Raw genomic sequence first — 16263 nt, forward strand, 5'->3', positions numbered from 1 at the left:
CTGGTTGGCATAAACCTTACTGCATCAACATAGATAACCACACATCAGTAGAGGGTCCCTGTTCCAGGGCAGCCAGCGCCTGTGCAATAACCACTTTGTCCCTACGACTTTGGGATTTGAGTCAGCAGATCATCTAGAAGAGAAACACTATTCCACAGCATAGGGCTGCTCCAAACATTCCCACCCCCACCCATTCTTTGAAGTAGGAGATGAAGGATACAACCCAGGACTGGAATCCTTCGACCAGGCTTATGTCCACTCACGTGGAGTTGATTGTCACGATGGACCGTCTCAAGGAGGACAGCAAATCATCAAAATTCTCGGTCCAATTTCCTGCAAGATACAAAGACAATTCTTGGGACAAGTTAGCCGCTTTTGTAAAGTTCTCATATGGTACACTGGTCACACATAAGACTGGAGTTTTCCATTCACAGCCCAATTGGGCAAGCTGCCATAAGATATCCACCTGTTCTTGTACTAGGTCAATTATCTGATTAAGAACCATTATTCCACCTCTAATAGATGTTTCTATGGTAGCCTGCTGATCCAGGGCTGTAGCCACTGTGGTAGATAACTGACTGAGGGTCTCTGTTTTCCATGGTATAGGCCGTGCTGCCCCAGTGGCGCCTAGGAAAAACCCAGGCCCTGTTTGTTGATATTAGGTTTAAGATTTATTGGCTCCCGTATTCCTTGCCGGGTACGGTGGCCTCGGGCTCCAGAGCCCGCCCCACCATCCGAGGGCTGCATGCGGCCCTGGGCCTGCTCGCTGCGCTGCTTCGCGTGTCCCGGGCCAGGAAGTGGCAGCGCCACCCCCAGGCGCCCCCGCCTTCCCCACGGGGCTAGCCTAGTTCTCCACGGCTGTGTTGGTGGGGGAGTGTGGCAGGAGCCGACACCCGGACCGAGGCGGCACAGGCCGGCAATATCTCAAGGTCCGTGCCGGAGCCATTGCAGCTCATGGGGCAGATGGGATAATTAGCAGACTCTCAACATCTGTGCCACAGTCACAGATTTAGCCAATGACCCTATCGCCTTAAAAATCCAAGGGCTTTTTGTATCTACCTCCCTGCGGATCCTGAAACATTAGATAAACCAAGCGTATATACAGCAATCTTTCAGGAGGACTTGAGTTTTTTTTTAAAAAAAAAAAAACCAAACACTTGTGAGCTGCCAAGTGGTCGCTGGGGAATCGAACTCACGATCCTTGGAAGAACAGGCAGCATTCTTAACCATTAAGCAATCTCTCCAGCTCCCTATTTAGATGGAAAATCTCTAGGTTTAGCATTGTTTGTTTCACCCGTTGCCCCAGGCAATTGATCCGCCTTTGTTACCTTATCATAGCCACCTAGCAAAGCTCCCTCCAGCCGTAGCTGCACCCACTCTGAGCCCAAACCAGTGCACAGAGCAAAGCGGAACTCAGAGAAGCAGGCTTGCTGCTCTTCAGCCATTGAAAGGGCCTCATTTAATCTTTCAGGGAATTTGGGCGTCGTTAGTCTCTCTGGCTATTTCCTGCTGAATTGGGACGTTGCATTTTAGGGATATACACTACAACATTTCAGGAGGTCTCGGTGATTCAAACCACATAAATCCCCAGTACACCCTTAGGCTCTCCTTTTCTGTGGAGACGAAAACAGAACCTCTTTTCCAAAACATCATATCCTTAGCAGTTCCTAAATTTAAATATCTTTCTCCTGTCCAGTACATAAGAGACAACATAAACAACATAACATATATCTGTCCTTTTTTCTTATTCTCCCCCATTCGTATAGAACCACCGGGGGGTCCTTTTTGCTTATTTTCTTTTCTCGCGTGCGCGTCTAACCTCCCACTGCACTCAGTTTCTGATATGCCATCCTGGATTTTCTCTGCTTTTGCAACAACTGCCTGGCAAGATTCATCTTTTAAGCAATTTCTGGCAAAAAATAAGAGAATTGCTAAGATAAGTACCAAGGCCTCTATGAAACCTTCCCAATGCGGAAACAAGTCAAGCCCAAAACCAAAAAATCCAGGAATAGTCATACCTCTCTGAGCATGCAGACCCGCAGTTCTGAATCCTCCCTAAATTTCCAAGGGGTCCCCATTGGTGCGAGCCGTGGTCAGGGTTCCCCCGGCATCTCGGGTTTCAGCACCAGATGTCCCACGCTATCATCTCGCCAGCAAGAACCACGCGGGACACTAGGATTCTTCTGCAGAAAAGCTTTAATGTGTCTTGAGAGAGAGAGCATAAGCTTCCAAAGCAGAGACCCAGAATGAGGGGAACCCATCCCTTATATAGAAAACAGTCCTCGCTTCGGACGTGTCACTCCTGGATTGGCCCGCTGCCCATTAGCCCAGGTGAAGCCTCGGGAGTAGGCGGGGACAGCAGTGAAAAGTTACCGAGCACATGTGTGCTCACCTGGCGGTGAAACTGGATGCCAGCGCCATCTTGGAATGGAGAATGTGGATGCGGCCCTCCACAAGGGTAAAGTGTTTTTCATTCAGACCATTAATGCCTCACTTAAAAGCTTCTTAAGTTTGTATGCTGGAGAAATGAATGAGTTACTGGAACAGGCATAAAGCCAGGAGCATTGCCTGGCCATATGCAATGGGGATTCTCTTATTGTTCACCTCTGTAATACAAGCAGCTCCTGGATGTAGAACGAATAATAAAAACTCAGAGACAGATACTGGAGTTCAAATTGAAGATCAGAAAAGCAAAGCAGCCAGCCACTGTTTCTTAGCTCTACCTCGCACCAAAATGGGGGTACCTGCCTCCATGATTCCTCAGACTGAGACTGTGTCTGAGACCTGTCTCCTCCTGTCTTATATTCCTCTTTAGTGCTGGAATTAAAGGCATCCACCACCACTGCCTGGCCTCTGTGGCAAACTAGTGTGGCTGCTGGGATTAAAAGTGTGTGCTACCACTGCCTGGCATCTGGTTGACTACTTTGCACTCCGATCTTCAGGCAAACTATATTTATTAACACACAAGTAATATACCACTATACCTGATGTTCTCAGGTTTCCTGCTAAGTCCAATAAAAGTGAAATAGGTACCAGCCATGGTGGTGCATGCCTATAATTCCAGAATTTGTAATGCTGGGGCTTGAGAATTATTGGAGTTTAATGCCAAACTGGGCTACATAGTGAGTACAAGGAAAAGGAAACTAAAAGAAAAGGAAGTTCAAAGTGGTATGTTTACGTATATCATATTTGTGTAGAATTCTGAAAACTCTAATAAGAAGTGCTTGTCTGTTGTTGTCTCTATAGTTTTTGTTTTTTTTTTTGTTTTCAGATGAAAAAGTTAAAAATTTAAAAATCTGGTATCATCTTGAGATCCATAGCTTTCCTGGACCTCCTGTAGACACAATCGAACTTCACTGTATTGCTCTGGTAAGAGCCCAGCCAATGTTCATAAACTGCCATTTGGGAAATAGAGCTGTTATGCACTAAGTTTCTACCCTTAAAACATACATTCCAAAAAACATACTGCAATTAATCAGTCAGAGCTACTCTAGACCTTAAATGCTTTGGAAAATATCTTTTAGTTATAGGGCAATTTTTAGTGACTTCCCTACTTTGCATTCTGCCTGCACATTTCAAGATTTGTTAAGTAAATTTAACTTTACCCTATCTCCTTAGTTTCCATATATGTAGTAAAAGTAGAATTGTGTTCTCTAGACTCCTTCATAAATTCTTCACAATATCTACAGAAATATGTTTACTTTGAAACATATGTAGAGTCCTAGAGACTTGGAAGTGCTGGGATGAAAGGCATACTCCACCAGTGCCTGGGAGATTTTCTTAATTTAGGTTAGAATAAATCTATATTCAAAACCATTTAATAGTTTCAAACATTAATAGTCTAGATTTAAGTGAAGCAATTGATATTAATTGCTAATAATAGTTTAATTAGATATAATCAATGCATTATCATACAGAAATTTAAATTGATCAGTGTTATTTTGAATTAATTTTGTTATTTTAATTGAATTTGAATTGATAAGTTTTATTTTATACAACCTTAAAATTTACCTCCCAATAATATAAAGTAAGAAAATATTTCTAATATTTTAAGTCTATAAGTTGATTATATCCCAAGGTGTCTTCTGGATAAACCTTTATTAAGACATAGGAAATACATGATGAAAATGTTGAAATGCATTCTAATGTAGCTTGCAAAAACATCTAAGTGGAAAATTATCTGTCTTGATGATAGGATGATTTCAGTCAATGAACATGTCCTATTTCCATGGCTTAGTATTTGTAATAATATAGAGATTTACTTAAAAGATAATTTTTTTAATTTTTATCTTTTAAAGAATTGTTACTTTTATTTTATATGTATGATTTTTCATATGCATGCTTTACACAGTACAGTCTTTTCATGATCTTTGAAGTGGATGCTTAGTATTTTAATGTTTATGCAGAAAATTGTTTTCTTCACATAAACATTACTTTGTCATATTTTAAAATACATTTGTTGGTTTGCTAACTCATTTGTGAAATGTTTGCTTAAACCTAAGATCATAAAATGTAGCAATTGTAATTCATAATAATAAGACATCTCTCATTTCTTACCTGTTCTTGAATTTAAAGTGTTTTCCACATTTTCTTTAGACAAGAATGAATAATCTAATTTGTCCTAAAATGAAATCCATATAATATTTGTATTCTAAAGATCTTTATATTACTGCTTACTATACGGTGAAGGAATCACGCAACAGATTATATTCTCAGTAAAGAGAAATTAAATGTGAAGACAGAAATTTTGATGATTTAAAATATTTAGGATGTATTTTTTGAATTAATAGACAAACAAAAAATAAAACATCTCCACTACAACATATAACTTGAAGGGGGGAAAATAAGAGTAAACTATTTTTGTTCTAATGACTTTTAGAAAATCTAGTAAATATATTATATAAATGTGTGTGAATAAAACTTTATGTCCTGCACATGAAAAGGGAATTTTAGAATGAGTTCAAGATGAAAAATATTTAATTATTTTTTTAGCAAGTTCAGGTTTTTAAAAATAATGAATAAAGATTTCTTAAGATTTTATATCTCACTTTGGGAATTTGGAAGAAAAAATACGACTATTTTGAGACATCCCTATCAACAATTGAAAAAAAATCTACTCTGAATGGAAAAAGAAGGAAAGTTTGAACCTGCCCATCTCTTCACCTTTAAAATCTTCAAGTGTGGAGTATATGTTAACTAGGTAACAACGTTACAATTATCTGAAACACTATAATTTTAATTCTTAGTGCAGAAAGTAATACCTTTGCACTGTGTATGTTTCCGGTTGGATTATGGATTGTGAGGTGAAAGGGCTAAGATAGAATGAGAAAATACAGTGTCATACAGATAAGAGCAGCAAAGGAATGACAATGACATTTCGAGTTTATAACTGCCTCCTTCATTTCTACAACTTCCAAAGTAGTAGAACTAACTTCAATTTAAGAAAATTATAGGGGTAGATTATAGTTATCCTTTCTCTGAATTGCACGGTTCCTTCAAACTGCCCAAAGTTCCATTTGTCTATTGACTTGGTAATGTTTGCAGATTGAATAAAAGTGGAATTGAAAATTTCCTCAATGAAATGTTACCTAAATTAGTAGTATTGCATGTTTTCCGCTTCAGATATGATCATTTTATAATGAAATCATTATCATCTTCTGATAGAGGATATGGTGAAAGGTATTTCCTGTTACTTTCTATTAGATTGACTCAATTGTTTATATTTGAAAACATTATCTTTACTTGAGCCCAGCAAGGAATAATGAAGTTTTCAGTTAAAACAGTTGGTGGGGTGTTTAAGTTCTGCTCCCATCTCAAGTTACTGCTGTCAATCAATACCTTTCAAGCAACAAGGCAATCTAGACAAACCTGAGAGTTCAGGTGTGTCCTGTGTCAGATTTTCAAATGGATACTTCTAAGTATTGTGAGTATTCGGGTATCTCAGGAATATGGATAATTAGATTTATATACAAGCATAGTGTCTTCTCATAGACCACACCTTTCACTGATATTCATGGCCCTACTCTAGCTAGAGAGTAAGAAATTGTCACTAATATTCCAAGTACAGACCCCTTTGGCAGAAAATGATCATTCTCATATAGCTAGAAAACAAACAAAATAATTGCAATGAGAATTTTCTTAGGAACTTTTTTATTGTCTTAGATTTTCCAGATAAAAATCATTAACCTCAGAAAGAGATCCTTGTATTTCCTGTTACAATATGTTTTGCTGCATCATTTATCTGAGAATCACTTATGTGTATTAGAAATTATACACAGTATTTTTATCATTACAAATAAACCCAGGGTTTCAAAAGTTATTAATATAAGGTATAATGATTTGAACAATCTTGTGCAAATATTCCTGAGTCGTGTGTAGACATCTTCCATTTTGTAATTTTGGAAATTAAGTTCCTACCATTGTATAATTCCTTTATCCTATATATCAGATGGGAGAAGTTAAAACAGAAAATTTCTACTAGTTTTGGATTGCCTTGCTATATAAATCATATAATGTTTTCACTCACATAGCATTAGAGAGAACAAGATACCAATGTGCAAGAGGACCTAAGAGATATGACTTCTGATTGTTCTTCTACTGCCCAGTGACTTGGTTTATACTATGAGTTGGAGCACAGACATTTAATGCAAATAATGTTATGGCTGATCAAGGGAGATGAGAAATATTTACCCATTTCTAGCCAATAAGCATGCAACCTATAATGCAGTGAAATTATGTTTTCCTCAAGGATAATGAGGTGACAGTTTAATTCTCCTTTTGGTGATTAAATTAAAATAATGCAAAATATTAAGAATTTAATAAGTCAAATGGAGACGGTTGAATAACAACAATTAATCCTCTTTCTTTTTTTTTCTCTTGTCCAACCCATGTCCTGTAAACTGACAGTGTTATATTGAAAAAATAATTATAGGAGGAAATGCACTTGCATCCTGGGTGTTGTAAAGAGCAAATTCTATAAACCCTCTTCCCCAGACTGAGAAACTTCTAGGTAATCCTGAGGATTGGAAATGGGATCAAGAAAAGCAGACAAGTAGAAAAAATATTGACTGAGTTTGAATTGTCTTAAATATAACAAAAATAGTTCTTTCCATATGGGAACTATTTTAAGATCACTGCACAGAGTTGAAAAGGGAAGATTTCTTCATAGATTTGGATAACAGTAATCAGTGAAACTTGTCAACTGAGGTAGTTAGTTAATAACTGTTGGGGTGGTAGAGAGTAGGTTTTCTTTAGTGGTTGGCCCCTTGTAGATTGTCCATCCTCCAGTGAATTGATCTGCACCCATGCATATATGGACAGCACTAGTTAGGCAGATTCAGGAAGAGTAACAAAGGAAGAAGAGGAGAAATTAGATATATGAAGTTGTAATGGGGACTTGGTTCAGGTTGTGGGAGGATTTGTTTGAAAAAGTTGGGGTGGGTATAATCAAAATACACTGTAGGTGCACAGCTGCCTTCCAAAATACATTATATATGTGCATAAATTATCAAACAACAAATTCAAATATTATGCTTTTAAAAAAATTGGAAGTTGTCACATTGCATATCACCAAATTTAATCCACCCTGTGTACACCATCACTGTTACAGTAAAGGAGCAGATAAGTTTAGAAATTGCTATATCTGTGAATAAAAGCAATTTTGGGTGATCATGAAGCTAATTTGAAGATTTGTGGGAGTGCTCCCAGATAAAAGTACAAATAAATGTATAAGCACGGGGAACAAACTTAACTTGACAGAAAAGGGTGAGGCGGCCCAGTTATTAAGTAAAAGAAAAGAGGCATGTGGGATTGGAGTATGAACCAAGTAATTGGTAGGAAGATCATGTGATCAGTGAATTTCCTCATGGCCAGATCTCAGAGAGATTCAAAAGGCATGGCAGATTTTATTCTATATGCTGCCCTGCCAGTAGAGCATGTAAAATGAATTACTTGTTTAATGATGTGTTTAAGCATCTTGAAATGTTGTTTTCATTGTGAGAATTAGTAAACTTATAAATGAAATCTCTACTGAAATTATCTTATATTTATCTAAAATCTTACATGTGTATTGCTTGCCTCTGAAATGGTTTATAAGCAAGATTTATTTTAATGTATTTTAATAGTATTCCAATTTATATGGATACTTCTCTATAATCTTAAATCACAACATAGTTTTATGATTTCCTTTATTTTGATGTTTTTATATTTCACATAATTAAGTATGCATATGAAGGCAATTTTTAACATACATTATTCTGGCTAAAATATTGCTTAAGGACAAGGAAGAGAACAGTGTTGGATACTTTATAATGGAATACTCTATTTTTGAACCTAAAATAACTTATGTGAGGATGAAAAATAGCTTAGAAGTCTCCATGTGCCCTCATTACTATTTAACTTGAGTTTCAAAAAAAAACAGTCAAAACAGATTTATATTTTATTTTGCATATAAATGAACTTTAAAAGTTTACTCATGAAAGTAGAAGACTATGTCTTCAGCAAGACAAATAACAGCCAAAGATTTTAAACTTTCAAAACAGTACTTATGTAAATTTAAATCCTCAAGTATAAAAGTTTATTTTTCATAAAAGTGAATTTATAATATGGTGGGATACATTTAACAACAAGACATTAAGTATTTTGTGGTTGTTACTTTCTTTGTATATGGGTAGACAGGGCTTACATCAAACTCTCAAAATCTTTCTGCCTCAGTCTCCTGTGTATTGGGGATGAAGTCCTCTGACACCATGTACGATGATACATTATATTATTTTATTGGAGGCAAATGATGATGTATTTCAAGAATTATTCAAAATAACCAAAGTTCTGACTCAAAAGTATTTATTATCTTAAAATTAATGAATGATAAATTTCTTATCCTACTGAACATATCAATAATATATAAAATGCATAATATATATTCATAAAAGGCCTTATAGCTATAAAATTTAGCTTTCTTAGTTATTTTATGAATATTTTCATGTATTATTGAACTACAAATATCCATATGAAACCATGCTTTTAAATTGCCACTTATGGAATTTCTGTTTGAGTTTGGAAATTTCAAGGTAAATTTTATAAAATAAAAGGTTTTATAGATTTTTCTATCGTGTTAGATATATATCATATTAATATGTAGCATAAGATTAAATATTGTAACTATAATAAATTTTATGTTTCTGTTGAAGTTTATTCCCGAAAGTTATGCTTTAGGGATTCTCAAGAGAACACAGAATTAATAAGCATTTAGCATGGCTGTCTAAATACTCATCTGTAGTACAAATTCTAATTGGTCTTAATAACAAAAACTCAGTGTCAGATATTATGGGGTGAAAGCTGAAGAATCAGAGAAACAAAACAACCATTCACTAGTTAGTTCTTACATCTGTCAATGCTCAGACTGAAAGGGTGAGATCCTGTCTCTTCCCCCTTATATTCCTTTCTCTGTCCAGGCATATCACACCTGTCTCTACCTCCCTAGTGCTGAAATTAAAGTCACGTGATCCCAAGTGCTGGGATCATCTTTGTGTGAACTCTGTTTTTCTCTTCTGTTACTCTCTTAAGACAGATTCAGTCTCATGTAGCCCAGGATGGCTTTTAACTCGCAGAGATTTGACTGTCTCTTAAATATGTGTGTTTATGGCTTTTATGGCTAACTAGTGACTCATCTCTACACTCTGATCTTCAGGCAAGCTTTATTTGTTAGATTACAAACAAAATATCACTACTTTCTCCTTTTTGTCTAAAATAAAAGAGATGGCTATATCTAACATAAAAATATGTAAGTACACTAGCTATATACAATATACAGGCAATGAAGGCATCAACAATGTCTATCTAGTCCATTTGCATTTGACAAATTCAGAGAAAATACTCCATTATCCAGTCTATCTTGTGAGTTCAAAGTCTTGGACCTAATTTACTTTCTATCCTAATTTGCATTACCATCCAAAATGATCTTTTGATATCTCTCAACCTTATACACTTTGCACCTCTTTAGTGAGTTTCTTTTCTGAATCTGGTAAACAAGAAAAATGATATCATTTTTTCTAGTCTTCAACTCCCTCAGAGACCAGAGCAGGAAATAATATTAACTGAGTAAGCAAGAAATGCAAGCAAGCAACATCTAAAAATGTGAGAAATGACAGAAACAGCTGACTGCTTGGACAGTCACCCAAGGTTCCTGTGCAATGTTCAGCATCCATCTTCATCCATCTTCAGCCTAACGGCCTAGAATATCCAACATACTTTTCTGTCAAGCAGGATTTTTGACTTGGATGTGCATCATCTTCTCCAATGTAAATTGTGCTTCCAAGAGCAAACATGTCTCATTATCACATTAAAAAACTGTTATTAAAACAACTTAAATGCCATATTCTTTAGATCTCTGAAGTGTTTGAAGATAATCTGTCTAAAATATGTGTGTATGTGCTTGACCTTGTAAACATACCTATTATGACTCCACGTTCAACTGTAATACATGACATATTAATAACCTGCATTTCCTTATTATCCTAAAATGTTGTTAATAACTTTCACAGACTAGAAACTTACATTGTTATATGAGTATAAGTATATTGTACTGTATAAGTACAATAACTTGAACAACAGTAGAAATATATGTACAGTATGTTCCAACAAAATTAATATCATGCTTGTATCAATTTACAAAATTTATATACATTATACAAATGTCCAATGCAATGTAAGATTTTTAAAACTAGTAGTTGCTTTATAAAAGTAGATCCAATAATCTACCTTTTTATCTTATTATATCTCTCATCTGTGAAAGAATTAGATAACGCTTCTAGATGTACAAGGTAGGAGCTAAGTGTTCAGGTAGGGACAATTAACTATGGATATAGCAAACATGCTAAGGAGGCACTGTGATATGACTGCCTCGTGGCTTCCATCCTCCCATTCTATCAACTCTTAAGATTTAGTGAACCATAATGTATTATAATTTTCATGTAAATTAAATGCTTACTTGTATTATTCAAATTATAGTTGAGTTTCTCTCCTTTCAATTTGATGTTAGCTGTCAGCTTGCTGTAAATAGCTTTTATTATATTTAGGTATGATCCTTGTATCCCCAATCTCTCCAACACCTTTATCATAAAGGGGTGTTGAATTTTGTCAAATGCTTTTTCAGCATCCAATGAAATGATCATATGGTTTGTATTATACAAATTATAGTTCACAAAGAAACTGTAAATTTAAAAGTGATTTCAAATTAGGCGTGGATGTTCATGGCTAAAATCCCAGAATTTTGAGAGTGAGGAGAGAATCATGAGTTCAAGATATTCTGAGATTCAGAGAAAATTCTTGACTCGTGAAAACAATTTTGCTTTGTGTTCTTGTCTTGTTAGTAATAATATGCTTCAAAAAAATGTTATACTCCAAGTACTGATAATATTTTATTCCTCTTCAGACCAGAGTTTGCATATTCAATGTATAGGTTTTAAAATGTGAATAAATCAAACATGACTTTTTTTTTAAATTTTATTACATTTAGTGTGTGTGTGAGAGAGAGAGATTGTGTATATGTGTTTACCACAATGAGCTTGTAGAATTGAGAGAACTTGTAGGAAGGGGTAGGTTCTCTTTTTCTATGTGGGTCTTGGGAACTAAGTTCAGGTTGTCAGACTTGGTAGAAATCAATTTACCATCTTGCTGACCCAGAATTATTTTCAAAAATTAAAATGGAATAAATATAATAAATATTACAAAGCATTACAGATATTAATAGCCTAGGAATCTGCTGTTTGAATTTTATCCTCTATTTAGTGGGATTGGGTTTCTTTTCTTGTTTCATCCTGAGTGAGGTTATTGAGACCCAAAAAGAATGTTCTTAAACTAACACTCTTTGTTTTTGAGATGTATATGGCTAGTACATGATGACAAATGAGCAGGACCAATTAATTTTCTGAATTTTTTCTCACGTCAGCTCTAGGCAAAATTGCTAGACTAGTTTGTGGTTGATGATATTTGTTCCCTGATATACTATAATTAGTTTTATTTCTTTTATCCCTGTAAACCTTTCAAAATATTTTATATTAGACTTAAAGATTTTATCAGGTTGCCTAGAAAAATTAGTAAAATATACCATTGTGCCATCAATGAGTTATTACCAGAGGAAATACTGGAAAATGGACCTCATGGTTATAAAGCTATTGGAGAAAAATGTATCTGAAATGTAATATTACAAGTAAATTTTAACTATTTTTTTATATTAGATCTCTATGTGGTACTTGTTATTAAAGCTATGTCCTGTTGTTATTATCAAGATTAATCATGGACAATATATATGAGATTAAGACTTAATAAAAATAAACTCAATAATGTTCCAGGAAAGGAAAAAAATGAAACAAATGGCCTTAAGTAATAGTTTTCTTTTTGTTTCAACCCAAGAGAAATGATTATGCTGAGAATAAAAGCTCATCGTGTCCTTCTTTTTTTCATACTCCTAGGAGACTATCTGCATTGAAATTCCCATCTCCAATACAAAAGATAGAAGTATTCATATGGATGTGAAATTGACATCCTCCGCTCTTAATGGACCGGTGGAAATGAGACTGCATCCATTGGAATGTGTGAACTACATTGTGTGGTATTCTCCAGCAGCCACAGGCTATAAAGAAGAAAGGTAGCCTTGGCCTTTTATTGTAATTCGTTTTTAAATGTTTGAAGTTAGAACTATTCTTTAATAATATGTAATAATTAACAATTAATTTTTGTTTGCTTCAATACAAAATTACTATTCACTGAAATGTCAAATTAAAACATTTCAACATTTCTCATTTTGCTTTTTTCAAGTCCAATCTTCCTTAGTGTAGCAACTGAACTGAGGATGGTTCATGAGAACTAGGGATTTAACTTTTAATCTTGTTGATAAAATTTCATGTCTCTTTTAGATGAAAGAAGAGTAGATGGGGCAGGGGTAGAAAGTAGGTAGGCGTAGGGAATGTGAGGAGAGGAAGGAGAGGAAACTGTGTTTGGTATGTAAAATAAATTTTAAAAATTCTTGACTCCTTTGAGTACTTAACTATAAATTATTTCCTTGCAAGACATAGACAGAACTGCATTAGAAATATTATTGTTTACTGAAAGCATACACATCCATGTATATGTGCATGCACACACACGTATATTTTAACTGTATAGACAATGAATACATTGTCTCAGAGAATGATGACTGTAAAAATCTTTATCTTGATTCCTATCATAGAAGTAACTACTTTTAATTTTAATGAAAGAATAGTAAAATAATATATATTTTAGACCTTAAAGGATAAAATTCATAGTAATATAAATCAGGAAAAGAATAGTTTATTACCTTAGCATGGTGGCTCATATTTGTAATCCCACCACTCAGGAGACAGGGAGATCTTTGAATATGAGGCAAGCCAGACTACAAAGTGAGTTCTAGACCATCTTGAACCTGGTCTATAGATACTGTCTCAGAACATTAAAAAATTAAAAAGTAGAACCAGGGGGAAAAGAGCAGAATAGTATAAAAGAAGAAGATGAGAGCAGGTTGCTATTTTTAAAAGACTTGTAATAGATTGTCGTTGGAAATTGGAGCTTCTCTCATCTCATTAATGTGATTCTAGGATTTACAAGTACCAATTGAAACTTCATTTTGGGGACTTTTGTATATATGACACATACTCTGGGCTTATATTTATTACCTGCTTCCTCTATTATTATCATCTTGGTATATATTTTAGGTACATAAAATTCTCATGAGAGAGTAAGGCAAGGCTGACTCGATTCATTCCATTTATGTTAATGAAATTTTAACATAAAAGTTAAATTACTTGATTGAAATTATACAAAAAATACAATAAGACTGAGATATCAACCCATTGATACATTACACTTTAGCAAACTCTATCTTCTGAGGGGGGAACACATTCTGTTTTTAAAGATGTTCTTTAAAACTAAATGTTCATGATAGGCTTCACATGAATGTGTGCATACATTCAGTTCAATACAATAAATTTGATTTAACTACAGATATAGACCATAATCTTTTCTAACATTGATATTTAAAATACTTATGTAATCAGTTCATTAATTCAACATATATTTATTAAATCTGTATCAATGACAATATCTCTTTCCTTTAATAAAGTAATCATTCCACCAAAAATTGAAAAATAAGAAATACATTAATTATAAGACTGGAATGTGATTAAATACTGTATTTGAAACCAGATAGTACTACCATTTTATATTTTGTTTTTCCATGTTTATTATACAAAGAAAAATGATTGACAAAGTTCTCAAAATTTCTCTACAACAGCATTATTTTTCAGCCTGAAATGGGTGAAGAGTTCTGGTATTTACTGAAATTGACAACTGATGTTCCCAAAACAAAGAGAATACCAGAAATGCAGTGTGATCTTGGAAAGTAAGTTCTATTTAATAATTTTGTTATAAAAAAGGAAAAAAACTCTTTTGTAAGGCATTTACCCTTTCAAACTACAGAATGAATATATTTTTAATGGGAAAACCTGTCAAGAGAAACAGATCACAATGTAGGTAAGAGTTCTGTACAAAAGATGCTTTCAAAGGAGGGAAAGGGACTATTGCAGTACAGAGCAAGCTCTTGTATTCAGGCACCCAAAATAAAGTGGAAAGGGGAGTTTCCTTTTTAATGTAAAGAAAAAATAGTCGGTGGAATCTAATGGGGAGTGAAGCTCATTGTACATAGTTCATTCATACTAGACACTGGGGGGTGAAATGTTCTTGTGCGCATATGGCTTAAGCCTGGGAACAAGTTAAGTTCAGGATTAAATAAAAGCCAGGAAAAGTATTGTTTGCTCAAAACAGAGGGTATGCCATAAGGAACTGTGAGCATCAGGCCACTTGGTTAACACTGTGTTCACTTGATGATATATTCCCTTGATATATTCTGTATATACACTCACACTCAGATAGTCACTATCCTATTCTATGTGAGACAAATTTGATTCTGGTAAACCGAAATAAACTAGAATTACCTTTAAGTTGTCTAATGAGTAAATAAGCACCTTTTACTAATATTTCTTCCTTAGCACACAAAAAGTGTGTTAAACATTGCTAAATGTTAGGGCCAAATACCACTACAAATAATTCACTAAGAAAATTATGAGAGTAATCAGAATAATGAAGAAAGCAGGATATGTAAACAAGTTCTAAGGGCAAAAGTGACAGCATGTGCAGTGCTGCACTCCTTGGTCTTGCAAAGAAATATGGGTTTAATTCTTACAATTTTGTATGCCTTATAAAGCAAGATAAGTTAAATTTTTGCTCATTTGCTTATTTTTTGTAGTCTGGCCTTATTCCATTTTATATTCAATTAAAAATGAAAATATTGTATATGTAAGGTACAGTGCCATATTTTCATATATTGTGACAATTAAAAAAATATCCTCACATTTTTTGTTAGAATATGTATGTATATATGTGTGTATGTATGTGTTTATGTCAGTGTATTTGGTGAATGTGTTTATACATATTTATTAAAGTACACATTTTTTTTAATTTACTTATTTATTTATTTATAAAAATTTCCACTTCTTCCCCTCATTGCAATACCCTCCCACTCCCCCCATTCCCTCTCCTCCTCCCTCTCCAGTCCTAAGAGCACTCAGGGTTTCCTGCCCTGGGGGAAGTTCAAGTTCCTTCCCCTCTCTCCAGGTCTAGGAAGGTGAGCATCCAAACAGACTAGGATTCCAAAAACCCAGTACATGCAGACAAACAAGACCCAGTGCCATTATCAATGGCTTCTCAGTCAGCCCCCATGTCAGCCACATTCAGAGAATCCAGTTTGATAACATGCTCCTTCAGTCCCAGTCCCGATAGCCTTGGTGAGCTCTCATTCGATCAGTCCCATTGTATCAGGGGGTGAATGCACCCCTCCCGGTCCTGACTTCCTTGTTCATGTTCTCCCTCCATCTGCTCCTCATTGGGACCTTGGGGACTCAGTTCAGTGCTCCAATGTGGGTCTCTGCCTCTATCTCAATCCGTCTTCGGATGAAGGTTCCCTCTGTTACTGCCTTCCTTGCTCACGATCTCCCTTCTTCTGCTTCTCATTTGGACCTAGGGAGTTAAGTCCAGTGTTCCTATCTGTGTCTCTGTCTCTATCTCCATCCATCACCAGATGAAGATTCTATGGTGATATGCAAAATATTCATCAGTATGGTTATGGGCCAAGGCCAGTTCAGGCACCCTCCACTCTGCTGCCCAGGGAACAATCAGGGGACCTCTCCTTGG

General features: G+C 35.1%; 1 protein-coding gene across 1 annotated transcript in view; it reads left to right on the plus strand.

Annotated features, from left to right (window-relative positions):
• Positions 1 to 16263, plus strand: part of Cfap47 (cilia and flagella associated protein 47) — a 274541-nt gene that overhangs the window by 188489 nt on the left and 69789 nt on the right. The window contains exons 52-54 of the mRNA XM_048427634.3: positions 3272 to 3369; positions 12471 to 12646; positions 14309 to 14416. Of these exons, the coding sequence (XP_048283591.3) occupies positions 3272 to 3369; positions 12471 to 12646; positions 14309 to 14416 (382 nt within the window). The remainder of the gene's footprint in view (positions 1 to 3271; positions 3370 to 12470; positions 12647 to 14308; positions 14417 to 16263) is intronic.

This window comes from Myodes glareolus, chromosome X (assembly GCF_982192425.1).
Source record: "Myodes glareolus chromosome X, mMyoGla1.1, whole genome shotgun sequence".
Lineage (NCBI taxonomy): Eukaryota > Metazoa > Chordata > Mammalia > Rodentia > Cricetidae > Myodes > Myodes glareolus.